The 12,274-nt window shown below is 31.5% G+C and overlaps 1 protein-coding gene across 2 annotated transcripts in view; it reads right to left on the bottom strand.

Moving 5' to 3' along the window:
• The window catches only part of Hmgcr (HMG coenzyme A reductase), an 85,877-nt gene that overhangs the window by 19,115 nt on the left and 54,488 nt on the right, over positions 1 to 12,274 (bottom strand). For both annotated transcript variants that reach the window (XM_088263511.1, XM_088263512.1), the window contains exon 3: positions 114 to 201. In XM_088263511.1, coding sequence (XP_088119637.1) covers positions 114 to 201 — 88 coding nt within the window. The remainder of the gene's footprint in view (positions 1 to 113; positions 202 to 12,274) is intronic.

Here is a 12,274-nt window from a genome sequence, read left to right on the forward strand (position 1 = left end):
GATACTAGAAATATTTTTTTAAATATTTTTTTCAGCCGAATTTTGAGTTAGTTGCTTTATTCATATGGTGATATGAAGTATATAGTATATGGATAAAAGTAGGTGAGACTCACTTCAGATCCGATATATCACCACGCAGGAAGTTGATGACCGAAGATGTGAAGACCACACTGGAGAACACGGCGAATATCCCCGCGATGGCTGAAAAATAAAAAGTCGGTAAGAATAAGACACGTGCTCGCTGGTTTGAAGAGGACGAGATGTTAAAAAGTGACCTTATTGTTAATTAGTTTAGTACATACATATATCGCTCACTCCTTTCAATTACGTCATATATAAAAAAAATATTTTTCAGGAGATATTTTTTTTATGTTTAAAAATATAATACAATGTATTAAAAATAAATATCAAGCCACTTTTTGAACTTTTTACTGTGCAACAGATCTTTTTAGGTAAAACTTGATTATTTTTTCTGCATTTGAAAAATATTTAGTTTATTTAAAAAAATAATTAAACAATACCTTTTCTTCAAAATGCAAATACAACATTTTTTGCCCTGTACCGGGTAAATATTAAGTTAAAAATATGCCGTTTTTGCTGGGATATAGTACATTTTCTGGGCATTCCGAAAACGTGCACATCTGAAAACTGCCGATTTTTGATATATGACGTTGTTGAAAGGAGTGAGCGATATGTAGGCACGATATTTGTTATACAAATTTATTACAATGTGCTTGTCTTACCAATAAATTCACAAACGTCAAACGAGTCTTTGTCAAGACAAAACTAAACTCAAATGCACAATATTTTTGTTCGTGTATTTATTTGATTGAGCTCGAGAACTGGATTCAACCTTTGTATATCAATATATTAGATGTCTCAACAGAGATGTTTCATTTTTGTATACGTAGGGGAATATGGAACCCTCAAAGGATGGCAGTTCTGATTTACGAAAGCGATTGACTTTATTTAAAACTTCCAAAAATTTAAGCAAAATGGATGTTTAAATTATGGTGAATGTTACACATTATAAAATGTAGTTATTTAATCCGGCCAATGCCAATCGTAAGCTGTGTAAATGTTAGACTTTTATTTAAAAACATGATTCGTCCCAGTTGAGATATCTCACATACCTGTAAAAGACAAATCATTGACTTATTCCATCAGCCATTGTCAGACGTGGGACTTCAGATAATTTTTAACTTAAAAATTATAACTTTAAAAAATGTATTTTTTTTATTTACAAAAATACTTCGATTTCATTCTAATTCTATGAGCTTAAGCGGCTCATTATTAGAAATAGTCATCATATTGTGGTAGAGTGGGTTTAAACCCAGAAACTCTGACTCAAGAGTCCGCGACACTAACCACGGGACCAAAACCCGACACTTTATTTTTATTCATTCCAAATCTAACAATCTTTGAATGTTTTGAATATTTCTGACTCGAATTATATCCGTACTCGAGCAATATGTGTAAGTTGTACGCTGCCAATGTGTACTGGTAGTCCTTTGAGCAATATGTAAATTATTCTCGACATATCTTTAGTGCATCACTCATTAAACACCAGATATTCAGCAAGTTCTCTTAAAAAGCCTAAAAGCTAAGGTGCGATGTTTTCTCATTCTTATTTTTACGATGTTTACAATCGCAGTTTGTGAGTTTATGGGACTTTACAGCCAGGGCGCGCATACTTCAAAATATACATTACTCGTTTCATTGCCAGTATTGAAGAATGCGGAAAACGTAATGTTTCACAAGTAAACATAAAATAATATATATATTATTAGGTCAAGCTACATTTATTACAAGTAAATATAGTGAGTTCCTTCGAGTTTAATTAACGTATTCCATAAAAAGCAATCAATACACAAGTCTAACTTGATCAGATGCTTTTAGACCGACTAAAAAACATTTAAGGATGATCTAAACGTAGTCTTTTTATATATTTTTATTACAATAAACATTAAATAATATTTGTGTATATTTATAAAATATTTTTGAAATAAATAAATAAAAAATAATTGTAGATTACCGTGAGTCAAATTTCATTAATCAAAACAACACAATTTTTACTCCTACGGTTCTTCATAGTGCAAATATCAATTTATTAGAAATAAATTTTGTACTGACATTTCTTGGTGGAACTGCATTTAATATAATAAAATAACAACTATGTAATTTTTTCCACATGAATTTCATTTGACCAGCAACCGGGTTTCGTCGAAACCGATTGGGGCAGTCTGATGATGTCGGTTACGACGAAATCCGGTTGCTGGTCAAATAAAATTCACGTGGAAAAAATTACATAGTTGTTATTTTATTCAATACCAATTTACTTTGAAAATTAAAATGAAAGGTTTTCATAGTACGTTAGTGAAATAAGATCTACGACAATCCAATTTTTTGTGCCTGATTTCATAAATGTAATAAATACATTCGTAAGTAAAGTAAATTTGTGATGCCCCTTAGTGTCACATGATATGGCTGTTGAAATATCTTAAAAACGATGCAAAATAAAGCTTTGAAAAGCAAATTAAATTTTTTCAAATGCTTTAACAAAATAAACTTTAGCACAATAACCTTATTGATGAAATAAATAAAATTAGCATCTATATAAGAGCGTGAAACTTTGAAAAAACTCATTTAATTTTTGAAATGCTATAAATAAAATAAATTTTAGTACAATAACCTCACTCATGAAGCAAATAATATAAGTACCTATATAAGGTGTTGACAGCATAAAATAATTCAAATTACACTGGGCAACAAACTTCAACTTTTATTTTGTAACTGGCATGAAAATACCTGATCTTTATGCACTTTGCAAAGCTGAATAAAATCGATTAATAGCTGAATGAAATCGATAGCAAATAAAATGCAGCACGTCAGATTTTTTAGTTATGGATATTGTAATATTTTAAAAAAATATAGGTATTCTTTCATTGCTGCGGCAGTTATGCATTTTTTGTGAATTAATTTATTTGTGTTTGTAGGATATTTTTACATTGGTAACACAGTAATATTGGTAACACAGTAATATTGGTAACACTACTTTCAATTGACAGATGCCATGCGGTTAGTTATCAGTTTTAGAGGAAAAGTGCACTGGAAACCATTAAAATAATATGTAAATTAGGTATAATGGTTAAGAGTAGTTCTAGACTTTGCAAGACTGCAGTTAACATTTTTTTGTAATCGTATTCAATATTAATAAGTAAATATATTTCCACTTTTACTCCATAATTATCAAAACTTTTTTAAAATACCTTAGACTAAAACATATCTAGATACCAACCACTATTACGGTTTCAATATATGGGGTCCATACAAACAATAATATTTGACGTGATACAAGCTTGTCACCATATAGACTTTGAATAAGAACGATTAACTAAGTCCAAATCCGTCATCAAAATTCCAGTTACAAAATCATTGTTGAAAAAAATCGCAAAATGAGTTCTCAATGCCAAATTAAAGTTAACCTAAATGCTATTCAGAGCCATCTCCCAATAACCCAAAAACGTACTTAAACAATACAAAAAAAAGTATTTAAAAATAAATAAAAAAATTCATTGATATATGTATCACTCTATATCTCAAGTGTCATTCAATGGATAATCCTAATTATGCTCCCAACACCCTCATTAGTAAGCTTTTTTAGAGATTTGTCACGATATGCGGTATTAAGACATATATCGATATCCTACACATGCGTTTTACACATAAGGAAAAAAGAATGTGTTGAGATGGTTTGGACATGTAGAACGTATGAGTGAGGAAAGAACGGAAAAACAAATTTATGAGGCGAATGTAATTGGAAAAAAGGAGCAGAGGAAGACCGAGAAAAACTTGATCGATCAGGTATGCCAAATACTTGAAAGCGGTCAGGTTAGGAGCCGAAACAATCGGCGGGTATGTATGAGGAGATGCATGAACGTGGAAGAGGCGAAGAATGTTTGCAAAGACAGAGTGGAGTGGCGATCTATTCTCTCTGCCTACCCCGAAGATCTTAGTAAAACTTAAAAACAGAGACACAATTATTATAACTTTATTTCAAGAGAACAGTAGCGCTGTAGAACCCTTGAACATGTTGATCGCTTCCTGATTGAAAGCCTTTGAAAAATGCATAATCGTAAATCATAAATTCGTCAATGCGACCTCGCTGGAAGATTGTTTTAAAATGAGAAATACAAAAGATTGAGGCAAGTGCAATACACGTTTGTTAAAAAAAAACTCTGAATCACTTAGAAAAACGAGTTAATTAAATATTTGATGAATACATAAATAGAAGCGCGTTAACAAGATCAATTGACCATAATGAAACGATCGGAGAAAATCACGATAATTGACAAAGCTAAACCCTTCTCAATTTATTCTTGTCGAATTGTTGAGCGATCAAATGAGACCAATATAAAAAACATGTTTCCAAGAAGTCATGCCATTGATTCTCCACCATTATATTTGATTCTTTAAGAATCCAAGGCCAACTTCCACTCCTTGCTAATTTTTAAATCGCAACTGTAATACTTGCTAAAAGTTTGGTCACCATCCTCTTGGCAGTAAGTCGTTGGGTAGTCGCTAATAAAATTAAGAGAATTCAAAAAGCGTACACGCGAAAAATTGTGATGGGTAAATTTATTAAGCGCGCCCAATTCGCATAGTAACTAGTATTATGTATGACGTAGGAGCCGTGAACTTGAGAATTTCCCGCTATAAATGTTTATCCGTAATTTGAATTATTTAGATTAGGCCTGGCCAACCCCGGGCCGCATCGTGACTTAAATTGTTCCTAAGGGCCGCATACAGACAGTAATAATTAAAAAAAAAAACGAATTTCACACTTTTTGAAGTATTATAAATAATTTTAATGCAGAGGTAATCAGAAAGTACAATCAGGGTAAATGTGAAAAATAAAAATTACTACTACCAGATGTGAGAAGAAAACTCGCATTGAACCTGCAAAAATGTATCTGTATAGCAATAAATTATTAATTGGGACACATAAATCGAACAATATTACCAATTTTAATTAAAATTAAATGCGAGATTTGAGCTTCTTTTCACCAGAATATATGCATTTCTTGAAATTACAGAAACTTGATTGGTTTTTAAAACTTAAATACATTCTGAAGGACCCGATATTTAAAAAAAATATATTCGTCATACATGAGCGCGGGCCGCTGGTTGGCCACCCGTGATTACTCGCAATAATAGAATTCATTAAGCGTCCAGCTGCGCTGAGAGCCCGTCGTCATTTCACGTCAGATGTTTTTAAGAATAAACGAGTGTATTGGATTTTTGTTATTTAGAATACATACAAATTAAAAAAAAAAAGAATAACACGCAAAGCCTTTACTTTTAGAGGCTTGTCTGCAGGTAGGATTAGGATAGTAAGGATAGGTAAGGTAAATATAAAAAAAAACATAACAAAACCCAGACCAATTGAAAATAAATCGTTCTTGAATTTATTTTGCAATATGTGAGAATCGAACCCGTGACGCCAGTTTTGCAATCGAGCGTCTACCCAATTACACCACGGCGCATATTAATATTTTTATATTTTTTTAAACTCCTCACTTATCAATTTTTTAACTACTGTTTTCATTTCAAAAATATTTTTATTTCGCAGAAAAACTAATTTTTTTAATACAAAAACGGCATTTTAAGGAAAAAAATCAATTACACGTTTAAAGAAAATTAACTTTTAAGACTTTTGCTGAAGACATTTCTCTTGTGTCGCGCCAAGAGCGTTCAATGTCCTCGATGAACATATTATCAGGTTATCTAAAATGAAGGCCATCTTCATGAAAAAAAATCATGAAAAAACCGGATCTTATTGAAGAGGGCAGATGATTGTATTCAGATAATTACTGCGGGATACATTCAAATATATTTTTACTTCACAATCTTTTATTTATTTACTAGCTGTACCCAGCTACACGTTGCTGTGGTTCAGTCAGGTTAAATCAAAAAGAAAGAAAAGAGAAAGCACACATTTAAGTTATGTTTAATTTCACAGTGTAATATTTTTCAGCTGTCAAGAAGCACGCTGTCTGCCATAGGCTATGTTTAGTATTACGTGTGTTGCTGTTACGGTCAACAGGTAGTGCTGCCATTGCAGTAAAAAAACTGTTTTTCAAAAGAAGCGTGTTATTTAATTGTGGCTTAAACCCGCGTACTTAAATGCAACGTTGTAACAAAATTTCAATCAAGTCGGCAAATAACTTAAGATTTTGAATACGCGAACATCTACGTTTTTATTTGTATAGATTTACGGAGTTAGATACCCTTCTAAACAAAACAAAAAATATAATGAGTTACACATAAGTAACAAGAAATATGATTATTTACATGTTATTTTTAGCAAATGAAGGAAATTTAAATGAATTAGAAATTATACAAAATAAAGCGATGAGAATAGTTCTCAAGAAAAATGGGTATAATAATATAGAAAAAAATGAGAGAATAATAAACTGGTTATCTATAAAAAAGAGACTTAAATTTAATATGCAGATTTTTGTACATAAAATTTTTAACGATAAATTACCAAAATAATTTAAGGATAAAATAGTTTTATACAAAAATTGTCATGAACATATTACTAGAAATAAGGATAAAATAAGACTGTCATTGTTGAAAAAAACCGAGTCGTAAAATTGTTTCATTTATAAGGGTTTGAAAATGTATGATGAGATACCTGAATGTATCAAGAATGAAGAGTCTGAAAGAATTTAAAAATAAATGTTTTGTTTACTGTAAGGAGATGTAAATATATATATATATATGTATATATATATATATATATATATATATATTTATATAAATATATATATATATATATATATATATATATATATATATATATTTATATATATATATATATATATATATATATATATATATATATATATATATATATATATATATATATATATATATTTATATATATATATATATATATATATATGTATATATATATATATATATATATATATATATATATATGTATATATATATATATATATATATATATATATATATATATATATATATATATATATATATATATATATATATATATTTATATATATATATATATATATATATATATATATATATATATATATATATATATATATATATATATATATATATATATATATATATATATATATATATATATATATATATATAGATGATGTAAATTAAGTGTAAATAATAGTTTTTATTAGTTGTAATATAAGCTAACATAAGAAATAAAAATAAAAAATAGATAAATTAAATACAAAAATTAAAAAGTTACAAGAAATATAATAAGTTATATGTCGGGTTCATCACTCTTCGTTGCAGACCCATCAACCATTTGAGTAGACGAAATTCTTATATTATTGTCAATCGTCAACGTTTAGTATTCTAGTGACCTCGGCTCCTTGCAACAGTTGCACAAACTTCTTTAAATTTTTCTCCTATTAAATATAATATTAATGGACAAATGGTATATAGAGTCATCCACCACTACATACCTATTTTTTAAAGAAAAAAATGTAATTTGAAATGCTGCTTAAAAGCAAACAATGGAAATGAATTTACTGAATATACAAAAAAATGCACATTACAGCCGGATCATAATACTACTATGATGTTTTTATAAAACATTGTTCCTCATACTAGTTTAACGTTTTTTTTAGATTTCGAGGTATTCAAAATTTTTTAAAAAATTAATGGTGAAATCGCCGGCTAATAAAAAGCGCCAAATGTATAGAAAACGTATTTATATTTTATTTTTAATAATATATTTTTTTCATTTCAAGTTAACCCACGTTATACCAAAAATATAAATAAAATGTAACTTTTATTTATATTTTTGATATAACGTGGTTATATTTAAAATGTATGTAATATACATAAATAGCCAATACACGTAGAATATGCTCGTAGGTAATTAAAAAACGAAATAGTCAAAAAATAGGTACGAAATAGCCAGTAATTACATATGACATTGGATAAAGATTAATGTTACATACTTTTTTATATTCCACATTTAATATAACTTTGAGTTTAAATACGTGTGTAATTTATGTAAACCATTTCCTTTTGAAACGGGGTTATATTATAATAATCGGTATAACCGAAGGGCAGCCATAACTGGTTCCTCTCCCAATAGTAATTTCATTTCGGCCGACGAGTTCACTTTCTCTGCTCTTCAGCGAGACCCGCGCTGTTACAATATTTTAAAAAACACAGCAGTAAGCACCACGATATCAAAATCAACAAGCGCCTTTTTTATTAATCACTTAGCAATATTATTTGCATGTAATTGACTTCACCGATGCTCGAGGACTTCCTGGAAACCAACCAACGCGACTAGTTTCGGATTTGGTTTTACCTTGAGGCGAGTGTTGGATCACTCTCTTCCTTCTTTGCTTGCGAAAGAAATCGCCTTGTGAGAAAAGAAGAGATCGGAAGGTCACGACACGCGGCGGAGTAAAATGCCGGAAGGACAATCGATCACATAATTCTTCTGTTATAATCGCGAAATCATACGTCATAGACGGACGTTCAAATTTCAGCACGGATGGAATATGTAACAAGGAAGTGAACAGGCGTGTCGGACTGGACTATTACGAGTCGACACAGGAGAAATTAAAGAATCGGGTAAACTGAGCTATGCTCGTGATTTGTGCTAGCTTCGTGATAGTTTTAATAACGAGTTTGTGATAGATTAAAGCACAATTGTGATTATTAAACTTGGTTTATTTAGTGAATGAGTTAAGTTAGATTAACGCAGAGAACATCATAGTCTAAGCTTAACTCGAAGTTAAGAGTTAAGTAATGAACTCGGGTTAAAATAGTCTAGTTATGATCAAATATAGAGAACCAGTTATTATTACCATTAAAGCAAAACAAAATCTAATTAAACATATATGTACATAAGTAAGGCTATAACAAAATTTAACCTGACGGCTGCAATAGCCGTAAATTGCAGATTTTTTTAAAACTATAACCACGTGTAGAATAGATTATTAAAAATTCAGATCAATGTTAAAATGTTCGCATGGATTGCAGAGTAACAAAACGGAAACGAAACCTATTGAAAGTTGAGGAAATAACACAGATAACTGTGATATACCTACTCGTAATAACATAATGCTAAGTACTCGTATGTTACGCCTAAGGAAACTCCGATGCTCGATTTTACTACTGTGGCTACTTAAAAATCACGTGTTAATATTAGTTCGGTTGCAGATGATTAAACAAATTGCCAGTGAAAACATCGATGGGTTATGCGGTCATATTAAATGTAGCATACTTGGCGCAAGACCCGTAACACGGCGTGCAAACCATTTGCTCAATCCACCATTCTTGGGCAAATCACTACACATACTAATTTGTGTGTTAGAGTGTCAACATAAGCAACAAGATTACATTGAATTCGATTAACAAGAGTATCTGCAAATTGAAATTTGTCAGTACGCATGCCTAGGAGAAAATCGGGGATATGGGATAGCTAAATCGGTTGAGACCTCAGATATAAAAGAAAATCAGGGAAATGGGATAGCTAAATCGGTTGAGACCTCAGATATAGGAGATAATCAGGGATATGGGATGGCTAAATCGGTTGAGACCTCGGATATAAAAGAAAATCAGGGATACCGGATAGTTAAATCGGTTGAGACCTCAGATATAAGAGAAAATCAGGGAAACGGGATAGCTAAATTGGTTGAGATATCAGATATAACAACCATGTGGCAACAACTGCATTCTTTGCTCTCGCAAGATCGTAATGACACAAGGAGTTCAGAAACTGAAAGAGTGTAAGCTTATATGAAGCCCGAAGAAGATTAGGTAAGATTACTCGGGAATGTCCCGATACACCGAGTCACGTAGTTGAATGGAATGATTATGCAAGTCGGCCACATGATTTAGGTTCGCGTAGGCGAACCGAGTGTGAATGAGATGTCGGAGGGTCACTTTCACGCATCTCGCCTCTTAAGACAATTTCGTGACTGCCGACGAGTAATAGGCATACATACGAGTATTATAACTACATATGATTGTCAGCTGATACGAGACGCGCCGTACTCGTGTCTCGCTACGATAGTCCATTTCGGAGTTACCGATTTGTGTATTTTTTTATACGGTGACACACTTTTAAGTCGAAAGTCGTCAGTGTGCATGATTTTCGGAACATTTCGTTGCGAAATATAAAATTAGCGAACCAACGCGTCAAGGACAATCCCGTAATTTATTTTATGAGATATTACGTAAAATTCATTTTTATTAAATTCATTATGTCAGGCTTAAATTGACGTTTAATCGGTACTAGGCACAAGCGAATGTGTTACAAGCAATTATTATTTAGTGCATTGCCTTGGCTTGGAGAGGTTTCGATTTCGATTTTAGTAATACGTACATATTCGGTTGCTAAAAATAGTGACTGACTATTAAGAGACATTGCAGCGTACTTATTTTCATAGAAATTTGTTTTTATCATAAACGCTTTTTATAAATAATATAAATAAAAAATATATAGATAACCATGACACTAAACTTCATTCACATATTATGATTAAAAATTTATCATTTTTATTTTTGGGTATGCGCATGTGAGGAAAATGGAACCACCCAGGCTCCCCCACATTGCACTGTATGGCCGTCTTCAAGGTAGACGATTCCCGGGTAGACCACCAAAGAGATGGATCGACGTCGCAGGAGGCTCTTAAAAACATGCCACAAGGCCTACACCAAGAAGAAGATTTGTAAGGTTATTAACAAACCAACTAATAAACGATCACGTCGCTTCTCCGCGAGTAGGCAGAGAGTATAGAACGTCACACCAATCTGTCTTTGCAAATAATCTTCGTCTCTTTCACATTCATGCAAAGGTTATTGATATTGTTTATATGAATAACAATATCAATTTATTTTCCTTCTTTATGTGTCATGTCAGGTCCCTCCGATGCCGACTATCACCTTCTTCTTCTTCTTCCTTTTTTCAATGGCTTTTCACCCATCTTCACCTGAGAGAAATTGTTCCTGTCTTGGGCAGCTCTCAACATGGCAGATCTCGATATTGTTTATCAGATATAACGAACGAATCTTTCATTTTTGTTACCGGCTAACTGCTCTCGTGATTTTTTATAGACCCTTTTCCCTTTTCTTTTTAGTTATCGTCGTCGACTCTTCCTCCCTACGCCAATGGGGACCGACAATTAAAATTCTAAGCCGAGGAGCTAAAAAAAGTCCCACTGAAAATTTTAAGCAAAATTTCTGAAATGGAGGCCTTGAAGCCCTCGCTCCTACTATCTTTTTTGTACCAACTATTTCTCCTCCGTTTCCTTTACCATACAACACAAGAGCTCCGTCATTTGACCTGAATCCCACCAAATATCGCTCACTCCTTTCAAGAACGTCATAAATTAAAAAACTAAATTTTTCAGGAGAACGTTTTTAAAGTTTAAAAATATAACACAATGAATTAAAAATAAATATCAAGCCACTAATTGAACTTTTTACTGTGCAACAGGTCTTTTTAGGTAAAACCTGAAGGTTTTTTCTCAATTTGAAAAATCATGAATATATTTAAAATATAATTAAACAATGCATTTTCTTCAAAATGCAAAAACAACATTTTCTGCCCTGTAGCGGGTAAATATTAAGTTAAAAATATGCCTCTTTTGCTGGGATATAGTACATTTTCTGGGCATTCCGAAAACACGCACAACTGAAAATTGACGATTTTTGATTTATGACGTTCTTGAAAGAAGTGAGCGATATATTCTACTTCTAGATCCAAGAATCTGGAGAGGATTGATAACTTTCCTTCGTATAATTTAAAGATCAAGTTAAGCTTTGTCTATCTGATGCAATGCCCTATGCGTCATTGAGTGCGGATAGGGGTAAAAAAAATGTATTCAGAACAAACATAGCTCTATCATATTAAAATGCAATTCCATCACGAAGTGTCAGTGGATAATATAAATCTATTAAACATAGCTCTGTTTCATACTTGCGATTGTTTTTAGCTTTTTATGGAGAAAAATACTTCGTTATATATATTTTTAAAAGTATTTTCTACCCAATGCAAGACGTTAAATAAAGAAACACATTAGAATTAGCAATGACATATATTGACAAGATTTATTATAAACAAAAATAATATAAAATATAAAAGGTTGTGTTGTTGGTTCAACAATGGCATAATGAAGTGTAAGTTGGGCCGAACGACTCTTCGTAATTACCTATCTATGACTTGGCATACAAAATCGAA

This window comes from Brachycentrus maculatus, unplaced genomic scaffold, assembly GCF_059751285.1.
Source record: "Brachycentrus maculatus isolate JH-2025_06_01 unplaced genomic scaffold, ASM5975128v1 h1tg000199l, whole genome shotgun sequence".
Classification (NCBI taxonomy): Eukaryota; Metazoa; Arthropoda; class Insecta; order Trichoptera; family Brachycentridae; genus Brachycentrus; species Brachycentrus maculatus.